Raw genomic sequence first — 27,645 nt, forward strand, 5'->3', positions numbered from 1 at the left:
CAGGAGCTACACCTGAGAGGAGATACAACTGCAGAAGCTACACCTGAGAGGAGATACACCTGCAGGAGCTAAGCCTGAGAAGAGATCCACCTGCAGGAGCTATGCCTGAGAGCAGATACACCTACAGGAGGTAAGCCTGAGAGGAGATACACCTGCAGGAGCTACACCTGAGAGGAGATACACCTGCAGGAGCTACACCTGAGAGGAGATACAACTGCAGGAGCTACATCTGAGAGGAGATACACCTGCAGGAGCTACATCTGAGAGGGGATACAACTGCAGGAGCTTCATCTGAGAGGAGATACGCCTTCAGGAGCTACGCCTGAGAGCAGATACACCTACAGGAGCGAAGCCTGAGAGGATATACACCTGCAGGAGCTACACTTGAGAAGAGGTACAACTGCAGGAGTTAAGCCTGAGAGGAGATACGCCTGCAGGAACTACGCCTGAGAGAAGGTACACCTACAGGAGCTAAGCCTGAGAGGAGCTACAACTGCAAGAGCTACACCTGAGAGGAGATACACCTGCAGGAGCTAAGCCTGAGAGGAAATACTGAGAGGGGATATGCTTGCAGGAGTTATGCCTGAGAGGAGATAAGCCTGCAGGAGCTACACCTGGGAGGATCTACTCTGGAGAGAAACTACCCTTGAGAGGAGATACAGCTGCAGGAGCTACACCTGAAAGGAGATACACCTGCAAAGGCTAAGCCTGAGAGGGGATACACCCGCAGGAGCTACCCCTGAGAGGAGATACACCTGAAGCAGCTACGCATGAGAGGAGATACACCTGCAGGAGCTATGCCTGAGAGGAGATAGGCCTGCAGGAGCTACAGTACATCTGAAAGGAGACAAGCCTGCAGGAGCTACACCTGAGAGGAAATACATGTGAGAGGAGATATGCCTGCAGGATCTATACCTGAGAGGAGATAAGCCAACAGGAGCTACACCAAAAAGGTGATAAAGACAGGAGCTACACCTGAGAGGAGATACACCTGCAGGATCTACACCTGAGAGGAAATACACATGCAGGAGCTACACCTGAGAGGATCTACACCTGAGAGGAGATATAACTGCAGGAGCTACGCCTGAGAGGAGATACGCCTGCAGGAGCTACGCCTGAGAGGAAATACTGAGAGGGGATATGCTTGCAGGAGTTATGCCTGAGAGGAGATAAGCCTGCAGGAGCTACACCTGGGAGGAGCTACCCCGGAGAGGAGATACTCCTGCAGGAGCTACCCCTGAGAGCAGATAAACCCGTAGGATCTACACCTGAGCAGAAATGCATGGGAGGATATACGCCTCCAGGAGCTACACCTGCGAGGAGATACTCCTGTAGGATCTACACCTGAGAAGAAATACACCTGCAGGAGCTACACCTGAGAGGAATTGCATCTGCAGGAGCTACACCTGAGAGGAGATAAGCCTGCAGGGTCTACACCTGAGAGGAAATACACCTGCAGGAGCTACGCCTGAAAGGTGATACACCTGCAGGAGCTACACCTGAGAGGAGATATGCCTACAGGAGCTACACCTGAGAGGAGATATGCCTGAAAGGGGATACACCTGCAGAAGCTACGCCTGAGAGGAGATATGGCTGCAGGAGCTACATCTAAGAGGAAATGCGTGTGAGAGGAGATATGCTTGCAGGAGATACTCCTGAGAGCAGACACACCTGTAGGATCTACAACTGAGAAGAAATACATGTGAGAGGAGATCCACCTGCAGGAGCTACAGCTGAGAGGAAATACACCTGGAGGAGGTACACCTGAGAAGAAATATGTCTGCAGGAGCTACACCTGAGAGGAGATAAGCCTGCAGGATCTAAGCCTGCTGGAGCTACATCTGAGAGGAGATACACCTGCAGGAGCTACATCTGAGAGGAGATAAGTCTCCAGGACCTACACCTGAGAGGATATATGCCTGCAGGAGCTACACCTGAAAGGTGATACACCTGCAGGAGATACACCTGAGAGGAGATACACCTGAGAGGAAATATGTCTGAAGGAGCTACACCTGAGAGGAGATACGCCTGAGAGGGGATACTCCTGCATGAGCTGTGCCTGAGAGGAGATAAGCCTGTAGGAGCTATGTCTAATAGGGGATATGCCAGCAGGATCTACACCGGAGAAGAGATACGCCTGCAGGAGCTACACCTGAGGGGAGATTTGCCTGCAGGAGCAATGCCTGAAAGGAGATATGCCTACAGGAACTACACCTGAGAGGAAATGCATGTGAGAGGAGATATGCCTGCAAGAGAGTTGCCTGAGAGGAGATGCTCCTGCAGATACACCTATACGATCTACACCTGAGAAGAAATACGTGTGAGAAGAGATACACCTGCAAGAGCTACACCTAAGGGGAGATTCGCCTGCAGGAGCAATGCCTGAAAGGAGATATGCCTACAGGAGCAACGCCTGAGAAGAGATACGCCTGCAGGAGCTACGCCTGAGAGGAGATACACCTGCAGGAGCTACACCTGAGAGGAAATACATGTGAGAGGAGATATGCCTGCAGGAGATACGCCTGAGAGGAGATACTCCTGCAAGAGCTACCCCTGAGAGCAGATACACCTGTAGGATCTACACCTAAGAAGAAATACATGTGAGAAGAGATACACCTGCAGGAGCTACATCTGAGAGGAGATACTCCTGCAGGAGCTACGCCTGAGAGGAGATACACTTGTAGGATCTACAGATGAGAGGAAAAACACCTGCAGGAGCTACACCTGAGGGGAGATTCACCTGCAGGAGCTACCCCTGAGAAGAGATACAGCTGCAGGAGCTACACCAGAGAGGAGATACATCTGCAGGAGCAAAGTTTGAGAGGAGATATGACTACAGGAGCTACGCCTGAGAAGAGATACGCCTGCAGGAGCTATGCCTGAGAAGAGATACATCTGCAGGTGCTATGCCTGAGAGGAGATACTCTTGCAGAAGCTACGCCTCAGAGGAGATACAACCTCAGGAGCTACACCTGAGAAGAGATACACCTGCAGGAGCTACACCTGAGAGAAGCTACACCTGAGAGGTGATACACATGCAGGAGTGATGCCTGAGAGGAGATACACCTGAGAGGAGATTCGCCTGCAGGAGATATACCTGCAGGAGCTACATCTGAGAACAGATACGCCTGCAGGAGCTACACCTGAGAGGAGATGTGCCTACAAGAGCTATGCCAGAGAGGAGATACCCTTGCAGGAGCTATGCCTGAGAGGATATACAGGAAGTACGTTACTGAGATTCCCGTCGGGCTGTGCATAAGCGCCGCGTCGCCCATTGACTTGCCCATGATGAATCCGGAAGTGGCGACGAAACGTGTAGGATGGAGCCAGCAGGTCTGACGTCAGCACACCCACCAGCTGGAAGGAAGCACGATATACGAATATCAGAGAGAAACCACAGCTGCACTGGGAGTACAGTGAGCTAGCATCGTGGATAAGCCACGGAAACCAGATGGGCAGCAGGGTAGATTGATATTCGATGTGCTTGATGAAAACCAAGGGCGCGCAATTGGAAGCTAACTTTTTAACAGTGCTACGCAATGTTGTTTTTATATTTGCTTTTTATGGATTAAAACGCAGCATTATGCAGCAGTGAGGAATCTCAATAAGCGCTTGATCCACCTGCAAGCTGAGGTGGTTGTGATCTGGAGAGCTGAAGGTGGAAGGGGGTGTGCAGTGAACTCACATAGAGCATGGTGTGATTCACATACACTGGGAGATGCATGCTTGATGTGCAATGAAGGAAGTTTGAATACCTATGTAGTATCACAATATGAGAGATTGCTTTTATTCATTGTAGGAATTTGAGGAGAGCGCAGTGGGACTGTCGCATTGCATTGACTTGCATTACTGCATAATCTGTGCAGTAGGCATGGATCATGCGATAACGTGCTGAAGCCTTTGCGTTGGGAATGCGGCGACTTTGATATTTCTAACACACTGTGTTGCATCTCCATAGACTTGCATGGCCCTTGCGGAGATGCAGCAGGGTAGCGTAACGCCGGGCAACGCAGCACGCAAGTGTGCAAGGGGCCTGAAGAGCATGGTGGCATGTCTCATAGACATTCATGACCACTGCAACCAGCTGCGGCGGGGAGAGTATCGCAACACACCATGACATGATAAATATGAAAGGGGCCATAACTGTATTACCGGCATCGGCTGCACTTATTCTGGTTATTCTGCTCCCATACAGAGTAATGATGATCGCATGAATGTCTTATCTCCTCGCTGCCACCAGGAAATGGTTGTCACAGCCACAGACAAGTTTTTCTAACCTCTGATTAGTTATCAGAGAGAACTGTTCTGCAATCTGACTTCACCTAACTGAATAGTAAAGGTGGCCACTAATAGTCCAATGTCTAGTGAAAAATCGTTCGAGCAATCAGAAATTCTGATCAGATCAGTTGATGGGCACAATCGATTACGACCGATTATAAAAATAGTCTTCCGATTGGATTTTTGTCAAACCAAAATTTGGAATTTCTCTTTAGTTGTGATAGATAGGAAGCAAAGATTGGTTCGTTGATGGTGTAGTGAACAATTTTTCTTTCGATCAGAATTATCTGATCGCTCGAACTATTTTTCGCTAGAAATTGGATCGTTAATGGCCACCTTCAGGCCCATGTCTATGGGCAGGTGAGGAGAGGCTAGGCATTGCCCAAGTGGCAGCTGCATGGTGGGGCACAGCGGAGGGCGCATGCAGAGTGGGTAAATTAGGATACTAGAGGGCACTATTACTATGAGATGGAATGCAGGACCAGGAAGTAAGTACATGCAGCGCATGGATCCCGGCAACGTGAATATCCTTATTACTCAGTGTGGGGGGCACTGTGCATGCCAGGATATGTAAAGGGATTACAGACTACATCTCCCAGCAAACACAGCAGTCAGGAATATGCTGGACTTGTGGCCACTTTGAACTGAGGCCGTGTGGCAGTAAGGTGGACGCCTTCGTGGAGACGGGGGCTACAGAGTAACACCTGTAGGTAAGTTAATTTGACGCTGCATCCCACAAAGTAGACATCATTTACAAAGGTTAATTTGACATATTTTTTATAGATGAGGTGTTTAGGTTACTTTAAGGGCTCTTTCACACTAAGACGTTGCGTTTCATGCGACGTTAAGGTCGCATAACGTGCCTCTAACGCAACGCATGTTAGTATTGAAGTTGGACGTTATATAGAGCCGCGTTATGCATCTCTTAATGCGTCCGTGATGCGTACTTTTTGACGCATACTATCGAACAAAAATGGCGCATGCAGCAAATTTATAAAAAAAAGTACTGAGCATGTGCAAACATCCGAACGCAGCCAAATACGAGTATAATGCACAACACTTTCATTGAACGTGCTGCGTTATACTCCAACACAACGTGGGCACTGTGAACAGTCCATTGATTTTTCATTGCTGTGCGTTGGGCTGCGTTACAGGCTGCTGTAATGTGCGCCTGTAATGTCCCACTGTGAAAGCAGCCTAAAGGATACCCGAGGTGACATGGGACATGATGAGATAGACATGTGTATGCACAGTGCCTAGCACACAAATAACTATGCTATGTTTCTTGTTTTCTTTCTCTGCCTGAAAGAGTTAAACATCAGATATGTAAGTGGCAGTTCCTGTCTGAGTCAGTACTGAGTCAGACTACAATGTGAACCTCACTGATAAGAAATTATAACTATAAACCACTTTCCTAGCAGAAAATGGCTTCTGAGAACAGGAACAGATAAAAAAGGCCAATAGTTCGTAGATTTTAGCTCTGGCATACTTCAATGAATGTTTCATTGAGAAAAAACAATAAAACCGTAAAAACTTGAAAAGTAGGTTTAACCCTCCTGGCGGTATGAAAAATTCCGCCAGGAGGCAGCGCGGCAGTTTTTATTTGTTTTTTAAATCATGTAGCGAGCCTAGGGCTCGCTACATGATAGCCGCTGCTCAGCGGCATCCCCCCGCCCTCTTCGATCGCCTTCGGCGATCTCCGATCAGGGAATCCCGTTCAAAGAACGGGATTTCCTGGAGGGCTTCCCCCGTCGCCATGGCGACGGGGCGGGATGACGTCACCGACGTCAGCGACGTCGTGACGTCATTGGGAGTCCCGATCCACCCCTCGGCGCTGCCTGGCACTGATTGGCCAGGCAGCGCACGGGGTCTGGGGGGGGGGGGGCGCGCGCCGCAACGGATAGCGGCGATCGGGCGCAGGCTGGCGGCGATCAGTGTGCTGGCGCAGCTAGCAAAGTGCTAGCTGCGTCCAGCAAAAAAAAAATTAAGAAAATCGGGGTTACCGCCAGGAAGGTTAAATATAAAATAAAACTGTGGAATACCTTAAAAAGTCATTTTTAGGAGAAGGAGGATAGATACAATTGTTTATTTCATTACTTTATTTTCACCTCGGATGTCCTTTAACAATGATAAATGTCTCCTGTGCTGTGTACAATTGGAAGAGAGACGTGTGCTGACTCACCTTCATACTCACCTTCATACTGGTAAGCTGTGTTGGGATGAGGCTGGGAGTAGAAGCAAGAGCAGATCAGAGATAGCATAGACAGCTCCTTCATCTTCTCTTTGTAGGCTGCAAAACAGAAAATTCACAGTTTACTACACTGTTCTTATAGGAGAAATGACTGTATAGCACCCTGTGGCATACATACATACATACAGAGCGCCTGGTAATAATTTCGGAACCAACGGACTTTGGCCCCATAAGGACCAGAGTCTTTTTTTTTTCCCTATTTAACTACTGTGAATGGCTCACAGTGATCACAGGGTCAGAAGCCAATGAAATTGGCTCCTGACTGGCACACGGAGCTCAGCTGTCATTAGACAGCTGACTGAGCAGAGTGCAGCGGCGAGAGAGCCACACAAACGGCTGGGACTGCACAGTTATGAGTGTTTAATGTACGTTCTGGCAGGTATAAGAGGCAGTTAACACAGGGCTGTGGAGTCGGAGTCGGGGCAATTTTGGGTGCCTGGAGTCGGAGTCAAGAAAAAATACACCGACTCCGACTCCTAATGAATGTAAACTGTAATTAAAATAGAAAATATGATAAAATGTTCTATTCCTCAGATAATAGTCATCATAAATAATTTATACATACAGTAATAGCTGTGCTTAGTCCACAACAAATGAAATAAACCAATCAAAATTAGTTAATTGTGCTGCTTCAATAAAGCAGTCCCTGTATTTTTAAAGTCAGATATACACATCTGACTGTGACTGTATATATGATGTGTACATAGGAATCTCTTATATAGACTACATAATTACATCTATGCTGTAAGTATAAAGCCTGATGTGTAGCCGTGTCACTAATAGAGATGGTAAATTCTGCATTGATTCTGATTTATGCAAATGTACTTTGCTTTGCTTTGCTCATGAAATCAAATCATTTGATATGTTGTTAAAATTTGGTTTGGTGACTACGAATTAAATGGTACCTGAGAAGGATGAAAAGAAAAGTTTTATACATACCTGGGGCTTCTTCCAGCCCCCTTCAGGCTAATCAGTCCCTCGCTGTCCACCTCCACCACCTGGATCTTCTGCTATGAGTTCTGGTAATTCAGCCAGTCAGCGCAGTCTGGCCGCATGCCGCTTCCACATCCAGGAGCTTTCTGCGCCTGCGCAATAGTGCTGCGCAGATGTAGTATGCTCCTGGTGGCAGAGTGTGTGCATGCGCACTACGCCAGACTGGCTCAATTGCCAGGACTCATAGCAGAAGATCCAGGTGGCGGAGGAGGACAGCGAGGGACTGATTAGCCTGAAGGGGGCTGGAGGAAGCCCCAGGTATGTATAAAACTTTAATTTCATCTGTCTCAGGTTTACTTTGTTACACAGTATTACTATACTCTACATATGCACTCTCCACAGAGCTGCAGGGAATCCACTGAGAATGTTGTGCACATTGAACACAGAGGTGTTGTCTATCACCCATAAACCTGGTTCAGATTGTGCATGAAGAATGTCTAATAGAGGAAGAATCTCCTTATTCCTGTAACGATCGGTGTCAACACCAATAGAGAATCTGATTATTGGTGATCTGCAGTATCACCAGTAATACAGATATATACCCGATTATGGATGATCTGCAGAATCACCAATAATCCGAGTATGACTAATGTCTGGACACCTATATAGTGTGAGTGTTTGGTGCAACAGTAATGACTTTGAGTAGGACCACCCGAGGAGCAGGAAGGCCCTGTGGCTAAATGACACCTAGAAGGTGGGCGTCACACGCAGCACTGAGAACTAATCCCTCAATAGAGAGTAACAGCTCGCAAGGTCAGGCAGGCTAGGTCGGCAACACACAAGCAGGTAAGGTACAGAGACAGAAGGTTGATTCGGTAACCAGGGACAGGCAGGGTTGGCAACAGGTAATCAGATATGCGTAGGTACCGAATCAGAAAGCAGAAGGAGAGTCAGGAAAGCAATAGGTCATAACAGATATCAAACAAGGCCTAGTCTTGGGTGTGAGGTCCGTGGTCTCAACACCCTGGAACTAGTCTGAAGTATAACACAATAGTAACACAGTATCCCTAGTCTTGGGTGTGAGGTCCGTGGTCTCAACACCCTGGAACTAGTCTGAAGTATAACACAATAGTAACACAGTATCCCTAGTCTTGGGTGTGAGGTCCGTGGTCTCAACACCCTGGAACTAGTCCGAAGTATAACACAATAGTAACACAGTATCCCCAGTCTTGGGTGTGAGGACCGTGGTCTCAACACCCTGGAACTAGTCTGAAGTATAACACAATAGTAATCTGGCTCAGTGTGAATCCCCAGGGGCACCTGGTTCTAACACAGTATGGTCTAAGTGCTTTCACGTAAGTGTTCGCAACGGCAGACAACTTGAGACTGACCAGCAATAACTATATATAGAGCGGTGCTCCCCGGCGCCACCCATCGCTGATCAACCAATAGCCGCCCGCTCTGAGATCAGCTGACCAACCTGGTCAGCTGATCCCTCTTCGTTTGTCATAAAGGTTCCCCCTCTCAGCGCGCGCGCGTATTCCTCAATCTGTGTGCACTAGAAGGCCCAGCCACATCAGACGCACGCCGCCGCGTGTAAACCGCTGAGCTGGATGCGGAACCAGCCCCCTCGCTGCCAGTCCGCGCGTCGGCTTTTCCGCAATCTATTACAATTCCCCTGCAGAGTACCTGCACATCACTCTTACATGTACCCACAGTTACATTGCCTAGGGCCTGATAGATGTTCTTTGTTCCGGTCTGTACCTTTTACAAGTACTCTTACCAAGGACTAGTTTTAGTCTATGACTAAAGGGAATAAATATGGCAGTCTCCACATCCTTCTCACTTCAGTTGTCTTTTAAAATTCCTAAGCGTTGGCAGTTAAGAGACGAATTTCATGTTACATACTTTCAATCAACAAGATTGTAATATGCAAATTAGAGGAGTCGGAGTTGGTAGAATCCTAAACTGAGGAGTCGGAGTCGGTGGATTTTTGTACCGACTCCACAGCCCTGAGTTAACATGGCGTGGATTTCAAGCGCCTACGTCCATAAAAGGTAAATCTGGGTACAAGATTTTGCTGATAATTAGAATATTGGTAATGTTACTGATACTCAAATATTAGCTTTCCCTGGCGAAGGTTGGTATGGGTGAGTATCTGTCCCTAGCATTAACCTCCCCAACCAACGCCTAGCACTAACCTTCCAAAAATTATGACTAACTAACTACCACCCACCAACACCTAAGACTAACCCCCTCTCCACCAACGCCTACACTCTAACCTACCCCAACACTGGATAGTGTACTGGTTAAGGGCTCTGCCTCTGACACAGGAGACCTGGGTTTGAATCTTGGCTCTTCCTGTTCAGTAAGCCAGCACCTATTCATTTGGGCTAGACTCCCTAACACTGCTACTGCCTATAGAGTTCACCCTAGATGCTTTGAGTCCATGTTATTTGTCTTGTGTAAACTAACACTAATGGAACGGAGCTGAGCATCCAATCTAGTATTCAGCAGCTGAACAGAGGGCTTCCATAATTGTCCTCCCCAGCTGGCCGTGATTGCCGATATCTAGGCCTGGCACCACTTACACACCTCCACTGGTGCATCCATCGTGGTTCGGTTATATAATAGCCAAACAACAGGTGCACTTTTGCTGCCAGCTCGGAAACCCAGCGCACCTTCACTGATCCCTCCACCGTTATCTGGGGATGGGCTACATAATAGCAGAACACCGAACGCCTAGCTGGAGTACCAGAGCTACCTTCTCCGGTAGCTGCTGTCTTCGCTGATGGATAGATTTTGGCTGTATTAATAGCCAAGCCCTGGTGCACCTTTGCTGCTAACTCTGCATTCTCCTCCACTGCTAACTCTGCTGGTTCTGAACCGGCGCCCCAAATTGCTCAATCAGTGCCACCATAGCCACATATCATACTGTGCTTTATATTTGCGCTCAATTTACCTGATTCACATACTAAGGCCCTTCCGTTCTTTCAATGTATTAAGAATGAAAGTCTGCAGGTAGGAACCCCTCTGACAGACTCTGCAGGTGACACCTACTAAAGGAGCGCATGCATGCACACGGACATATGCACACACACACTCATGCACACGGACATATGCACGCACGCACACACACATGGACATATGCACGCATGCACACACACACACACACACACGGACATATGCACGCACACACACACACATGGCCATATGCACGCACGCACACACACATGGACATATGCACGCATGCACACACACACACACGGACATATGCATGCACACACACACACATGGCCATATGCACGCATGCACACACACACACGGACATATGCACGCACACACACACGGACATATGCACGCACACACACATGGACATATGCACTGACGCACACGGACATATGCACGCACACACACACACACGGACATATGCACGCACACACACACACGGACATATGCACGCACACACACATGGACATATGCACTGACGCACACGGACATATGCACGCACGCACACACGGACATATGCACACACGCACACGGACATATGCACGCGCACACACACACACGGGCATATGCACTCAAGCACAATGACATATGCACGCACGCACACACACACACACATATGCACGCACACACACACACACATGGACATACACACACACACACACACACACACACAGACATATGCACGCACGCACACACACACACTTGGACATATGCACGCACGCACACACACACACATGGACATATGCACGCACGCACACACATGGACATATGCACGCACGCAAGCACACACACGGACATATGCACGCACACACACACACATGGACAAATGCACGCACACACACGCACGTACATATTCAGGCACACACACATGTGTGTGTGTGTGTGTGTGTGTGTGTGTGTGTGTGTGTGTGTGTGTATATTTGCTAAAGGTGAGCACTGCCACCATCACCATAAGCCGGGAATATGTGTTTTCAAATTGCACAACGTTTCTGGTATGCCGGAACATTCAATGACACTGACCGGCGAGTGCATTGCTCCTCTCCTTATTCTGTCCGCCAGAAGCTCCTCTGTCATGAATTAGGCCATTATACTTTCTCTGCTCTACATAGAAACCACACTTACCACCTGAGTATACCTGAGCGATGTGTCTGTACAGCACTCATTGCCTGTAGCTTTGACCTGATTGAGCTTTATGCTTATGGGAGACACTTACTAAAGATATGTATACACCTTAAAGGGGACATATGCACGGACATATGCACGCACGCACACGGAAATATGGAGGCACACACACACTAAATGCACGCATGCACACAGACATATGGAGGCACACATGCACCGACACGGACAAATGCACACACGTGGACATATGCACGCATGCACACGGACATATGCAGGCACACACGCACGTGGACATATGCACGCACACACTCTGACATATGCAGGCACACACGCACACGGACATATGCAGGCACACATGCACGCAGACATATGCACGCACGCACGCACACGGACATATGCAGGCACACACACACTCGGACATATGCACGCGCACACATGAACATATGCACTCACACACACGCAAGCAAACTGACATATGCACGCACACACAAGTAGACTCCCGCACCGATTGGGACGTGATCCCTCAGGCAATAGTTAGGGACCAAGTGCCATACACTGTGAATGGGATGGCTTCCAGCAGGAGTTGAGGAGGGGAACCATACACCAAACAGTCTGGAACTCTCAATCTGGTAACACACAGCTGAACCGGTGAAGCAGTGGATCAGCACACACTGCAGCTAGTTTATTATTAGCATAGGAATCGAGTAACAGCTTATGCTGTGCACACCAATGGTAACTGAGATCAGCACACACTGCAGCTAGTTTACTATCAGTACAGGCACAGAGTAACAGCTTATACTGTACGTACTGGAGGTAGCAGAAACTAGCACACACTGCAGCTAGTTTACTATCAGTACAGGCCAGAGTAAAAGCTTACAGTGTACATACTGGAGGTAGCAGGGATCAGCACACACTGCAGCTAGATTACTATCAGTACTGACACAGACTAACAGCTTATACTGTACATACTGGAGGTAGCGGAGATCAGCACACACTGCAGCTAGTTTACTATCAGTACAGTCGCAGACTAACAGCTTATACTGTACATACTGGCGGTGGCAGGGATCAGCACACACGGCAGCTAGTTTACTATCAGTACAGACACAGACTAACAGCTTATACTGTACATCCGGGAGGTAGCAAAAATCAGCACACACGGCAGCTAGTTTACTATCAGTACAGGCACAGAGTAATAGCTTATACTGTACATACTGGAGGTAGCAGTGATCACGCACTGCAGCTACTTTACTATCAGTACAGGCACAGTGTAACAGCGTATACTGTACATACTGGGGGTAGCAGAGATCAGTACACTCTGCAGCTAGTATACTATCAGTACAGGCACAGAGTAACAGCTTATACTGTACATACTGGGGGTAGCAGAGATCAGCAAACACTGAAGCTAGTTTACTGTCAGTACAGACACAGAGTAACAGCTTATACTGTACATACTGGGGGTAGCAGAGTTCAGCACACACTGCAGCTAGTTTACTATCAGTACAGACACAGAGTAACAGCTTATACTGTACATACTGGAGGCAGCAGAGATCAGCACACGCTGCAGCTAGTTTACTATCAGTACAGGCACAGAGTAACAGCTTATACTGTACATACTGGAGACAGCAGAGATCAGCACACACTGTAGCTAGTTTACTGTCAGCACAGGCACAGAGTAACAGCTTATACTGTACATACTGAAGGTAGCAGAGATCAGCACACACGGCGGCTAGTTTACTATGAGTACAGACACAGAGTAACAGCTTATACTGTACATACTGGAGACAGCAGAGATCAGCACACACTGCAGCTAGTTTACTGTCAGCACAGGCACAGAGTAACAGCTTATACTGTACATACTGGGGGTAGCAGAGATCAGCACACGCTGCAGCTAGTTTACTATTAGTACAGGCACAGAGTAACAGCTTATACTGGAGACAGCCGAGATCAGCACATACTGCAGCTAGTTTACTGTCAGCACAGACACAGAGTAACAGCTTATACTGTACATACTGGAGGCAGCAGAGATCAGCACACGCTGCAGCTAGTTTACTATCAGTACAGACACAGAGTAACAGCTTATACTGTACATACTGGAGACAGCAGAGATCAGCACACACTGTAGCTAGTTTACTGTCAGCACAGGCACAGAGTAACAGCTTATACTGTACATACTGGAGGTAGCAGAAAGTTGCACACACTGCAACTAGTTTACTGTCAGCACAGGCACAGAGTAACAGCTTATACTGTACATACTGGAGGTAGCAGAAACTAGCACACACTGCAGCTAGTTTACTAGCAGTACAGACACAGAGTAACAGCTTATACTGTACATACTGGAGGCAGCAGAGATCAGCACACACTGCAGCTAGTTTACTGTCAGCACAGGCACAGAGTAACAGCTTATACTGTACATACTGGAGGTAGCAGAGATCAGCACACACGGCAGCTAGTTTACTATGAGTACAGACACAGAGTAACAGCTTATACTGTACATACTGGAGACAGCAGAGATCAGCACACACCGCAGCTAGTTTACTGTCAGCACAGGCACAGAGCAACAGCTTATACTGTACATACTGAAGGTAACAGAGATCAGCACACACTGCAGCTAGTTTACTATCAGTACAGGCACAGAGTAGCAGTTTATACTGTACATACTGGAGGCAGCAGAGACCAGCACACAATGTAGCTAGTTTACTGTCAGCACAGGCACAGAGTAACAGCTTATACTGCACAGACGCTGCAACAGGGTTACTATCAGTAAAAGCACTGTGTAGAGTTAAGTGCATATTTTCCATCACCATAATAATGGTTAGGGTTGGTTTCAGATGATTGTTTAGGTACGATCATTGTACTGGCAGGAAGTATGTTCTGTTCTATGAAGGGGAAAGAGTGTCAGTTCACATATTTAATGCTAAGAAGTCATGGCTCAGCAATAATGAAGATATGATGTACTAGAACACCTTTGCCATATTGAGGCAGTGAACGCTATTCCGATCTGTGAGGCTCTATGAGGCTGCCCAGCAGCTTGTGTTCTCCATTGAGCCCTCCTCTGGGACATATCAGACCACAGCAAGGTTTGTTGTAGGGCTAGTCAAGTAAAATATCTGCGATTGCAGTCATATGCACACACTTCCAATGACTGGCCAATGTTGCCACTTCCGTGAATGTGACGGCCAACAGATTTTGAATACTATGAACAGGTCGTGCAGGTAAGCACTCCTACTACATGGGAGTAGTAACATTGGCCAGTTATTGACTAATCAAAATTGGACACCTTACAAACCTGAACTGAAACTTAAAAGACAAAATAAACATACACAGGTCATACTTACCTCCCATATAGGTTACTCATCAATCTCTCTCTCCTCTCCTGCATCCTTTTTGTCCACTGTGATTGATGGATTTGTCCATCCTCATTTTAAAAATAGCAATGACCCCGTAACAGTTTACGGATCAGCACACTGTTAAACTGTAATATGGGCCACTTGAACCATAGGGAAACATGGGCATTACCTTACACATCAGTTTTACTTTCAGTTATTACTGACAGCAAATGATATATTTAGATTCTGCCAAAATTTTGTCAGAACTGAAAGGAATCATCGTAAGAAGAAAATGGTGAGCTTCTGAGGAACTGATGGCGAGGTAAGTATGTAATATTCATTTGCAGGTACGTCATGTGTTTATTTTAAATAGTTTTACTCGGTTCAGGTACACACTTTTAGTTACGATTGGCCAATCACTGACCAGTTTTACCACCTGCATGTAGTATGAGGGTCAACAGATATTGAATACTATGAAAAGATTGTGTGGGTAAGGTGTCACACTACATAGCTAGTGATTGGCCAATTATAATTGTAAGTGTGTATCAGGCTTGACACAGTGTCTTCTTGTATCTGCCACCCAATTACAAGATGCGCAGATCTACAGGTGAAACTTGAAAAATCTGAATATTGTGCAAAAGTCAATTTATTTCAGTAATTCAACTTTTAAAAGGTGAAACATACATGAAATAGGAGCCCTCTGCAGGCGTTTTGGATGAATTGGCTGATTAGAGTCTGACAGTTTGAGCCGAGAATATTGAACATTTTCACAATATTCTAATGGGAGATTTTGATTTTGGGGTTCCCATAAGCTGTAAGGCATTATTATGAAAACTATAACACATAAAGGCTTGAGATATCTCACTTTGCATGTAATTCGTCTATTTCATATGCAGTATTAGTTTCACCTTTTAAAGGGACCCTGAACAAAGGCATAAAGTTAAAATCTGTACTTACCTGGCGCTTCCTCCAGCCACCCATAGCCTGCAAGGTTTTCTGGGTCGCTTCCGTGGTCCCGCTGGCGGCTCCAGTAATCCGGCAACTTCACTATGTGTGCACCTGGTGCGTCATCACGCCGGTCGCCGTAAGTGTTCTGTGCATGCGCGGTTCAGTCTTTAGAGAACCGTGCATGCACAGGGAACCAGAAGATGCCAGAAAACCTTGCAGGCTACGGTGGCCTGAAGGAAGTCCCAGGTAAGTACAGATTTTAATTTTATGTCTCTGTTCAAGGTCCCTTTAAGTTGAATTATTGAAATAAATGGACATGATATTCTAATTTTTCGAGTTTCACCTGTATAAGATGGTCTTGCCCTGATCTCAGACATGTGTCCCTAGACAGGCCACCGTTTTAAGCTAGGAAACCCAGACATGCCGCTAAGGAGTCAGATGATAAAAGCTATTCCCAGTGCTCAGCCCTAATTAGCTGTTAGAAGTGCAGCCTTCCGTCCTCCAGGGGCGCCTGATGCTGCTTTCATCCTTAATTACTCAACACGAGACACGATCTGCAGCCGGCCGCACACGTCTCTGTCTGGGAGACAAAACAGGAAGCTGGGGTTAGTGGAACACTATTTGGGAGAGCTCCAGTTAAAGGCTAAGTAAGTATACAGAAACATGGGGGGTGCTGGTATATATGCAAGTGTCTCTTATTCTGATCCTGGCTTCACTACTGAATGAGATGCTGGTTCCCCAGGACAGGAGTTCAGACTGTTCACAGCTCATTGTCTGCATGCTTGTTCCGGACCAGAGATTCATGGTTGAAGCTTGGTTAAGAACAGGGCTGGATTTCTGAAAAGGTCACATAGGTTGTGGCCCAGGGTGGCTGCTGCCTGGGAAGGGGGGGGGGGGGGGGGCTGCACATGAAACATGAAGGGAGCTTGGTTATGTTTAGTGTTTGGCACTGTTATTTGGCCTGAGGAAGTAGGCTCAGACTTACGAAATGGCGGCCTGTTGATGCGCTGATCCACCTTTTGCGCAATTTTCAATTTTCTAATTTACTTGATATATGCATATACTGTACATAGGTTAGGATTTAGTTAGTGTTAGGTCCCCTCCCATGGAGGATTGACGTCTTCGCAGTGGGAGGGACGAGTACTTAATAGGTTGCATGCAAGCTGTTACAGGAAACCAACATCCTCCAGTGGTAGACAGGTCATGTGTATGCTCGGTGTGTATTATATCCCACAAGTGGGGCTTGCACTCTTTTGCAGGTAGGCATTTGTCTGTTTTTAAGTAGCGCTGTTCATTTCCTTGCCATGTACTAATTTAATTAATTTTGGTCAGCTGCTCCCACTTAACAGCTTTGCTTTTGGTGTATATGCAGAGCTTCCGTTTGGGTTCAAGGTGCGTTTGCAGTTTCTGGGGGGGGGGGCTCAGCGCACCTCTGATTCGAGGCCATTCGGAGGCGGCCTGGTGTTGCGCTGATCCACCTTTTGCACAATTTTCAATTTTCGAATTTACTTGATTAGCCGCATCCAGGCTATGCATATACATAGGTTAGGATTTAGTTAGTGTTAGGTCCACTCCCATGGAGGATTGATTTCTTTGCAGTGGGAGGGACGAGTACTTAATAGGTTGCATGCAAGCTGTTACAGGAAACCAACATCCTCCAGTGGTAGACAGGTCATGTGTATGCTAGGTGTGTATTTTATCCCACAAGTGGGGCTTGCACTCTTTTGCAGGTAGGCACTTGTCTGTTTTTAAGTAGCACTGTTCATTTCCTTGCCATTTATGAAATGTGTTGCCAGTGTATAATACATTTAATTGCTATATGAAGTTGTCTTTATTGAGGTAAACCACCTCCTTTTTCCACTTTATAATTGAATTTGATATGCCTCTGTACACCTCTTTATCCCCCCTGTGCTTCTCAGCCTCCATTGGAGGGGTGTTCTTGGTCCCTCGTGGCGCTGCCACGATCGGTATCAGGTATTTTTTCCTTAAGAGAGCGACCGCTTCCAGCACTTCCTGGACACCTGAATGGAGTCGGGGGTGAATCTCCACCTGCCTTATTTAGTCGGTTGCCCCTCAGTGCAACCCACCTTTGTAAGTACTACTACTTGGTGTTGGTGGCATATTGCACTATTTGGGCTCCCATTGTCTCTGTGTTTCCCTCTTCAAGGTGTACAACCATCTCCCCTTCATCTGCAAATAGGGAGCAACACATGCTGCACAAGCGAGCTGTAGATGGACGTTACACATGAAACAGGGGCCTGCACATGGGTGAGAGGGGCTCCCGTAATTAAACTGCAGCTACAAATGGTGGGCGCACAGCTAAATCTGGAATGGGGGGGCTGCAGTACCTGGAATTGACACATTGAAGAGGGCACTGCAGTTCATGGTTGTTACACATAGAAGAGGGGGCAGCACATGGAATGGGAGAAGCACTGCTGCCCATGGAAGAGAAGCTACTAGGGATAGAAAAAGTACTAATCCAACCTTGGATAACGATAACCTCCTTAAAGCTTTAACAAACAAGTACAGTGACAGCCTCTATAGATCTGCGCTGACAGGTTGATGGTGAAATCCACCTGATTTACAAACAGCAGTAACCATCTGTAATTCCCTGCCAATAACATCCTGCAGGCAGTTCTCACTGTGAGCGATAAGACTGCGGATTCACCAGCAGACTGCTTTCCCCAGCTCCCTGCCATGCCTATCATATTTCTATCCTCATAGGTCCACTTTATTAGGAATCCGAGCTCACTTTACAGAGTCAGGTACCCTAAAAATTACTGCAAACAGACTAAGGCTAGTTTCACACAGGGACGCATCTAGGGGGGGGGGGGGGGGGGGGGGGGTGGGCAGCGAGTCTCTTGCCCCAGGGGAAGTTTGTTGAATTCTTAAAAAGTTGCCAAAACTGGATAGGGAAAGGCAGTCTAGGTGCCAAAACCTGACCTTTAGGCGCCAAAACTGGATGAGGAATGGCAGTTTAGGCGCCAAAACCTGACCTTTAGGCACAAAAACTGGATGGGGAATGGCAGTTTAGGCGCCAAAACCTGACCTTGCCCCAGGCGCAATTTGGTCTAGATCCGTCCCTGGTTTCACACTAGGGTGTTGCGTTGCGGACCCTCTAAAAACAGGATCACAATGATGGGGAAAAATGGCATTGCGTGAATGAGGAACTCCATTTCAACATTTGATGCTGCTGCTTCTGAGAAATTCCCTTTGGAAAAGTCAGCCATGTGACCAGGGGTGCAGCTAAGGTTTTGGTGGCCCCAAGCAGTCCATAACTTGAGGCCCCCATCCATGAAAGAAGCGCACCGCTTCTAAAAATGGATAGCCACACCTTGGTGAAAATGGCGTGGCCAAAACATGATGTGGATGGAGCCAAATACTAGCAGTTTCTAGGCTAAATTGCACCCAGGGCGAGGACGTAAAATGCGCCCCCAACGTGGAAACAGGTATAGGTGCCCGCAGTATAGGTAGCCAGCTATAGGTCCCCCCCAGCTATAGGTAGCCCATATAGTTGCCCCCAGTATAGGTTAGATAAGTTGGTGCCCCCGTATAGGTTAGATAGGAAGGTGCCTCCAATAAAGGTAGCCAGTATATTTGCCCCAGTATAGGTTAGATAGGTATATGCCCCCACTATAGATTATATAGGTATATGCCCCCAGTATAGGTTAGATAGGTATATGCCCCCAGTATAGGTTAGATAGGTAGGTGCCCCCATATAGGTTAGATAGGTTGGTGCCCGCGTATAGATTAGATAGGTAGGTGCCTCCAATATAGGTAGCCAGTATATTTGCCCCAGTATAGGTTAGATAGGTATATGCCCTCACTATAGATTAGATAGGTATATGCCCCCAGTATAGGTTAAATAGGTATATGCCACCAGTATAGGTTAGATAGGTATATGCCCCTAGTATAGGTTAGATAAGTATATGCCCCCAGTATAAGTTAGATCGGTATATGCCCCCAGTATAGGTTAGATAGGTATATGCCCCCAGTATAGATTAGATAGGTATATGCCCCCAGTATAGGTTAGATCGGTATATGCCCCCAGTATAGCCAGGAGGTTGTGCGCAGCGGTGGGGAGAAATAAGTTTCCACTTACCTGCACATAGCTTCTATCTTCTGTCTCTCCCAGTGCGCGACGCATCGGTAAGAGCGCCCCCTGTGATGACATGCGGTTACGTCATCACAGGGGGCGCTGTTACCATAGCGACAGACGCCGGGACAGGAAGTAGATAGAACCTGTCAAGATCGAGGAAGGTAAGTGGAAAGTTTTCTCCCCGCACGCCAGTCGACCGGTGCCCGCACACCCCGGTGCCAGCAGCAGGGCGAGGCCCCCCGCAGTGTGAGGCCCCAAGCAGGGGCTTGGCTTGCTTGTATGCTGGCGGCGCCCCTGCATGTGACCCACAGATCTGTGCACAACGCATAGAACTGCCTCAAGAGTCGGAGTAGCTTCCCCAGCACCAAGCCATCACCTGACCCCGCCCACCTCCTCTCTCTGCTTCCTCCTGTAAAACACGGTGCTTGGGGGGGGGGGCGGAGTCAGTCCTGTGCTTGGATGGAAATAATAGTTGATGCCCCACTTCTACAGTCTACTGTTTATTTTAGTCTATTCAAGCTGCATCGGTTATTTACACGGGGAGACAGTTCTGCAATCCCTGCCAGCAGGTAATAATACAAAAACAAACAACAAAAAAAGAATAATGTAAATAGTTAATGAACATTGCACTAATCTTAGTGCTTTGAAAATGATATGTTCTGCACAATGTGCCTTAACCACTTTATCCACCACTACAGTATATCTATGTCCTCTGTGACTTCATCTAAGCCACGAGGATGTAGATATATGTCTTGTAGCAAAAGCAGTGCTGTGCAGGATTGGGCTTGCTCCTGTGCACACTTTTGGCACTATCTGATGCAGCACTAGTTGGTGAAAGGGAATATAAGTTCCCTGAGCTAGTGAGATTGATTTGTACCATTAAAAATACTTTTATTTTCTTAGTTCATAGTGAAAAATACACTCTGTTGCATTATTTCAGAATGAAATATCTCCACCATAATTTGTGACAGGGACATAATTTAAGTTTTGTGATAAACGGTAAGAATAGCCAAACAAAACTTGTGGTTTTTTTTCCTACAGTAACGCTTTTTATTTTTAAACTGGAATTGGTAAAACTAATAATAATAGAAATAATGTGTTTTTTCTATTTTTTCTTTTTTTCTAATTAAAATGCATGGAAAACAAAAATTGTTCGTGGGAAAAAATGCCACACAATTAAATCCTAGTTTATCTTGAAAAAAAAACAATATATATTTCATTTACCGTATGTGTCATAAGTAGGGATAAAGTTATTGCTGATTAAGTAGGGACATAGCTAAAATGTCAAAACTGCTCTGGTCCATAAGGGGGAAACAAGGTCTAAATGCGAAGTGGTAAAAAAAACAGAAGTTTGCTGTAGAGTTTAAAGGGCTTTCTGGCACAGGACAGAAAGAAAACAGAGAGAAATGCACCCTGCATGTATTTATAGAGTTTAGCCTGTCTAATTCCCCCGCATCTGTGACTAATTACAACTGTAATTCGATCTCTCAGCTGCCTCTGTAGAGCAGATAATTTGTAAACATAGGATGTTAACCCTATGTCTGCTTCCATGAAAGCAGGAAGTAGACACACGGCAGATTTATTGCACGATTTGTATCAGAGATGATGTTCTGAGTTCAGATCCGCTTTAAATCGATGTCAGTTGTCCCACAGAAAGAGGTTATTTCTGTGAAATTACAGTTCTTTTGTAAGACTGGCTGACGTAGTCCAACTTATAAATAGTCCCGCAATCTGGCTTGTTTGTGTTTACAATTATGTCTCTTTGAAAATCGTGATCCGAGGCAGCCTGTTCACTGGAACATCTATTCCATCTTTCGGCTTAAGTGCCGTCACCTCAGCCTGTGGGGCATCCAGCAAGTCTAGCAGTTCACAGCAACCTCAGCAATTATATTTCATTAAAGCGGGATTGTCAGCCACAAAATCAAATTTCATTTACCCACTGCTCTGTGTTTATTATGTAGTCTACTTCCTGACCCTGCATTGCAAGCATTCCAATATAATCACAAATGTTTCTGCTGTAATGAATCTTATATCAGTCAGCCTGGCTCTATTCTGTTACATTGCCAAGGAGAGGGAAGCTTGTTATCTCCCCTCCCACATTCCTGCTCCTCACCGAATGGCTGAGGGCAGTTCAGTGTGACACGCTGAGGCTGAGAAGGGAAATACACCTCGCCCCTCTGCAGAAGCTACTAAGATACAACCTATGCTGTGCTCACATGTGTTTACAAAGCAAGCTAGATATGACAGTGCAGTTTCTAGGAGAAAAAAAAAGAGTAAGGGAGGAAATGACATCAGGATTTGCTTCAGTCGGAGGCAGTAAAGATGGAAAATACCTGGAACATGTTTCTCTTTATTTACTATATAAAATTGACTGAAATCAAAACATGGACAGTACAATACACAATACACATGTTATGTAAGTAGAACAAGCATTTATCTACTTATATATGTAGGGTTTTTTCCCTGTGGTAGTATGGCTGTCCCTGCTGCTTTAAAGCAAACCTGAGTTTGAAAAAAACTGAGTGAGTTTGAAAAAAAAGAAATGCAGATACTTACCTTGGTAGAGGGAAATCTCTGGATGATCCAGTGGCTTCTCTGATACTCCTGTACCCCACTGATGCTCGCTGGGACCTCCTTCTTCTTCATGTCAGCACTCCCGTCTGTGTACAAGCACGGCTGCACTGCACAGGCACAATGACAACCCATGCTTGCGCAGTAGCACCGTGCCACTCATGCACAGAGAAAGACGCTGCATGCAAGCAGCTCTGTGTTACTGGGCAGGCGTGGGCTGTCTTGCTGCTGTGCGGGGTGGCCGTGCTTGTACAGAGACAGGAGCCTGGCCGTGCAAACAAACTCAACTACTCCACACTAGTGACCACTAACAATTACACCTACCTAGGGCTGGAGATTAACCAATCAGAGAGCTTTAAGCCAGCAATAAAAAAAGCCTGCAGAACCTTTTATGCCATCAGAAGGTAACTGTACCATCTGAAAGCACCGGTGAGAGTCTGCATATTATATATTCACCTACTTTGACCAATCAAAATGAGACTCCAGCCCAACAGAAGTCTTCCATGTAGAGTTCTGCAAGTATCTCCTCCAAGTCCATCACAGCACTTCAAACTCAGCTTGGCAGGCAGAGCTAGGGAGATTCCCCATATGGCTATCCAGCAGAGGGTGCTTTCATACTGGGCGCATATACAGAGCAGCAGCCCCAGCACTTACCACCATAAAGCCTCAGTGAGCACCGTGGCCCCGGCCAACCCACGTGCCCCAAAGCAAAGCGTCAGCAGCCCGCCCAGTCAGGATCACCAGCAGTGCACAGCATGACAAAGGCCAAAATAAAAGGGAAAACACTGCAGCAAATACTCACTGGTGAGGACTGCCCACTTCCAGAGACCAAGCCACATCCCAGATTTCATCTCCACAAATGAGGAGAAACTTTACATCCTACTGGGAGAAGAGGAAACAACCGTGCAAATAGCTGCCCGATATGTCACTACCTGCCACCAACTGAGAGGAACATGATACCACATGGACTGTATACCTCTTATACTACCCCCTATACCCTTATCACCCCTATGAATTATATACCCACACCCCTATACTGTCCCTTATATCCTCCACACCCTTATGGACTATATACCCCAGCCCCCTATACCCTTCCCACCACCACCCCACCCATGCTAATGCTAATATTTTGCTTTGGCAATGCTAAATGTATTTGGTCCTGCCCATAAAGCTGTTTTTGGATTTGGATCCCAGCATTGGATTGGTGGTGTGGAGGAGGATGGGGGAAGCCTCTAGAGTATCAGAGGTTTGCTTCTACTGAGGTAGGTAAGTATCTAAAGTGGGCATTTCCCCCCCTGCAGCACAGATGTTGAACTCCAGTCTTCAAGGGCCATATCCATACCAGTGTTAAATGGATTGAGAATTGGGGAAATGTGTTTTACTTGGTGAACCACACCTTTACTGATTCAGTCCTGTCTTCTAATTTGAGCTGTGCCAAAAGTATGTGAGGACCTCAGTCCTTGAGGACTGGAGTTGAACATTCTTGCCTTACAGTTACTCTTTACCACTTCAGCCAAAGATTTTTATCATATGTATTTAACAGAACCTTATTTGAAAATAGTTGTACTTCAAAAAAGTTTTGTAGAAATGTAGTTACCGCAAAATGAAAAAGGAAAATACCCGTATCTCCCAAGTCATTGATATAACTAAGGCCTCTATACAGCAATCTACAGACTAATTCGCAGCAATATATAGATACTAGTAAAAAGGCCTGCCCGTTAAATAAATGGACTCTAGGCCATGGCTTCCTGTATTCACTCTGTATTCTCTCTGTTCTAAGTAAGCTGCATTACGTGATGGTGGTGTTGGTGGTGTATGTCTGTATGATTTATCTCTGCTTGTTTTTTTCAGTAAAAAGCTTTAACTTGTTATACTGGGTGCCTATCTGCATGTAGATGCTCCAACAGTCTGCGTGTGTACGAGTCATTTGAACGACCTGTATTTGTTTTGAATGCGGCCATATCATCCATCGTTCTGCTTGCGTGCGCAGTATGTAAATTAGTTGGTAGTTTAGTTGGTTTGGCTGTGTGGAAATTCAGGTCATGTCAGCGGGTTGTCGTGCACTTTGTTGGACGTGTGTGCGAGCCTTAAATGTGGCTATCCCAGGCATGGGCAAACTTGGCCCTCCAGCTGTTGAGGAACTACAAGTCCCACAATGCATTGCAGGATTCTGACAGCCACAGTCATGACTCATAAAAGCAAATGCTTTGTGGGATTTGTAGTTCCTTAACAGCTGAAGGGCCAAGTTTGCCCATGCCTGGGCTATCCTGAATAATGTACTAAACTCTATGGTAAAGACCTGTACGGGTCGGGTACCCGCGGGTTACCCAAAATGCGCGTCGAGTACCCGTTTTGATTTTAATCGGGTTGCGGGTAGTGGGTCTGCGGGTGCGTTACGGTTACCAGACTCACTAGAAAGCGGGTTGCCCATCGGGTGCGGGTTGTGGGGCTGCGGGTCTGAAAAATTTGACCCGCACAGGGCATCAGGTTCGGTACCTGCAAGTTACCCGAAATGCGGGTCGGGTTCGGGTACCAATTTTGATTTAATCGGGTTGCAGGTCAGGTGCGGGTAGCAGGACTGCGGGTGCGTGTACCAGATTCATGAGAAAGCGGCTTGCGGGTCTGAAAAATTAGACCTACGCAGGCCTCTACTGTATGATATGTCACTAGAGTCCACTTATGTAGACAAACAATATCCAAAACGGGAGGGTAGGAGGCGCCCTTAGAGGTACTATTGGTCAGACCAATAGTACCTCTAAGGGCGCCTCCTACCCTCCCGTACTGGAAATTTCCCCTGGGATCAGGGGTCACCACCTTGGCAGGTGGTATCGTCTTGAAGGAGTTGCGACCATCGACCCTACCTCACAAGGCCGAGTGGGGACGGTACTTCCCCACATGCGATACAGATTGGTTGCCTTACGTGCAACCTAGCCTTGTGAGTATATATAATCTCTTCCTACTAATTACGATATCCCCTCGTGAGATACTACACCAGATTGGGCTCCCGGTGTCTTCCCGTCCTTTTTTCTATCCTTGCAGTATACAAAACAATATCCAAAGGCATTGCTAGAGATATAAATGTTTACCTAAATTGGCTACCAAGGATGAAAAGAAGCACAACAAAGAAATCTGTAGAGTCAGAAAATAATTCTCTATAGCCAGGTTCATGCTTGGTTAAATTCGGAATAAGGATCCTGGAGCCAGTAAACCTAACTGGGGTAGATTTATAAAGATCAGAGTCAGTAACGAACATTCCATACAGATCATCTGGCAGAACTAAAGATGTTGCCACTAGTGATACATTTCAGAATGTAAATCAGGGAGAGGAAACAATGGGCAAACACAGACTAAATAATCTATGAATGAATATTGTAAAAAATAAGCGATTTTATTCATTGTTATTTTGGCTTTAAATCAGGCCTTCAATGCAGCAAGTCATATAAGAAACATATCTTGAATCTATCAGTACAGATCCTCACAAAGATCTTCCTATGTTTGACTATAATCTCCATCTATAGTATGTGCTACCCTTGCGGACAAAGATTAAATACAGATTTAGGCAGATTGGGTTATTGCCAAAACCAGGCCGACATTGCCATAACTTGTCCACTGGAGCGGTATATGTGCCAAGCACAATGGCAGTGGACCTTGGTGTCCTCGTCACTTGCAGAGGGAGCAGCCTGTCTCGCTTTTGCAGCTTTACTTTGCTGTAGGCTGAAGGGAACGGCTGTCATCTTCCACCATTAAAAAAAATGATAACATCTCCATTTTTTATAACAATAAAAGATGACATCCCTATTTAATTCCAAGGTCATATTGCTTTGCTAAAAGATGCTGCTGTGTGGTGACAATTCTTAATGGAGAGGAAAAAAAAATAGAGCCAGGAAATCTGTGCCATCTCCTACGAAATCCCACCCATGCAGATGCACCCGGAGTAGCTGCGTGGGCGCTGAGGCCAATCCACGGGAGCTAAAACGGGCTCCCTAAATATGCTGTGACGCTGTTACCAGGCAATTCATCATCAACAAAGACACAAATTTCGTCTGTATGGTCTATGCAAAACCAGACAGGGAGGGGAGAGGAGGTGTGCACTGCACATTGCAGCCATTCTACACGTGTGTCTGCATGCATGGCTTGTCACATACATCTGCATGGTCTGTGCATGCCATGGCCATCCTGTGCTTCCAGACAGACCATTGATGGAGGGATACTTTGTATAAAGCACATTAAACAGGTTCATTATACTCAACCAAGTGGTAATGACGTATCTATGGATTAGTAACTAGATGTGAAAAATAAAAAAATTCAAAAGGGGGTGTCGGTCGCCCCTGACTTCCTGCATGCTGGAAAATCTCTGCAGTGAACCACAAAAAAAGGCGATTGATCCCCAAACTGTCCACCGTCCACGCCAGGGCAAATAGTGGCACAAGACCTTTGGAGGTTGCCAATCTCATGATCTGCAAGTTTGGCCACAGACAGATGACCTGATGCCAGGAGACGGATGATGACAGATGTGACCATCCTCACATAAGCTGTCATCTTTTCTCCAAGGAGTGATCAGATCTGAGGGCTGTGCGTTGACATGTTTGTTCCCCCTTCCGTCAAACAAAGGGAACCCCGAGCCATAGCAGAAAATCTCAGCTTGTGATAAGGATATCCAAATCTCACTGTATGGCCCAGTGATGGCAACCCTGCCCTTTACCTATGGTCATCTTAGCATGATTTAACAGGGATAAAACCCACCTCCATTCAATGCACAGAATTCTACCTACATGCATATACCATGTCCACCGCCTCCCATCCACAGGCGTGTGGGATGGGGAATATTTGCAGAAAATAAAATAAAAAAATTAAAGGGTTGATGGAAAATTATATTGCAAGCACACCACCACGCCCATAGACCTTACAACAGACTGATGATGTCGGAGGGTGATGGTATAAATGTGCAAGGCTGTGCACAAGCAAGGGAAATATGCAAAGTGTGGTAACCCTTAGCAACCCTATGCAAATTTTCATGGGCTAATTGTTCAATCGGATAGGATTGTAGAAAGCTGCAATGGGGCACATAATTGTGTACAAAGATGCACAGCCTATGGGTATATCAATTA

At 46.5% G+C, this 27,645-nt stretch overlaps 2 protein-coding genes across 4 annotated transcripts in view; one reads left to right on the plus strand and one right to left on the minus strand.

The window, feature by feature from the left end:
• Positions 1–27,645, plus strand: part of RTEL1 (regulator of telomere elongation helicase 1) — a 441,366-nt gene that overhangs the window by 10,441 nt on the left and 403,280 nt on the right. The window contains exon 1 of one of the 2 annotated variants that reach the window (XM_068262475.1): positions 16,460–16,514. The exons of the other annotated variant lie outside the window; for it this stretch is intronic. The gene's annotated coding sequence lies outside the window, so the exon portion shown is untranslated. Of the gene's footprint in view, positions 1–16,459; positions 16,515–27,645 lie in introns of those variants that run through there. 2 annotated transcript variants of the gene reach the window in all.
• The window catches only part of STMN3 (stathmin 3), a 38,423-nt gene that overhangs the window by 10,397 nt on the left and 381 nt on the right, over positions 1–27,645 (minus strand). The window contains exon 2 of one of the 2 annotated variants that reach the window (XM_068262480.1): positions 6,461–6,568. In XM_068262480.1, the coding sequence (XP_068118581.1) occupies positions 6,461–6,568 (108 nt within the window). The remainder of the gene's footprint in view (positions 1–6,460; positions 6,569–27,645) is intronic. The other variant, XM_068262481.1, reaches the window with a different exon arrangement.

Source organism: Hyperolius riggenbachi, chromosome 12, assembly GCF_040937935.1.
Source record: "Hyperolius riggenbachi isolate aHypRig1 chromosome 12, aHypRig1.pri, whole genome shotgun sequence".
Taxonomy (NCBI): Eukaryota; Metazoa; Chordata; class Amphibia; order Anura; family Hyperoliidae; genus Hyperolius; species Hyperolius riggenbachi.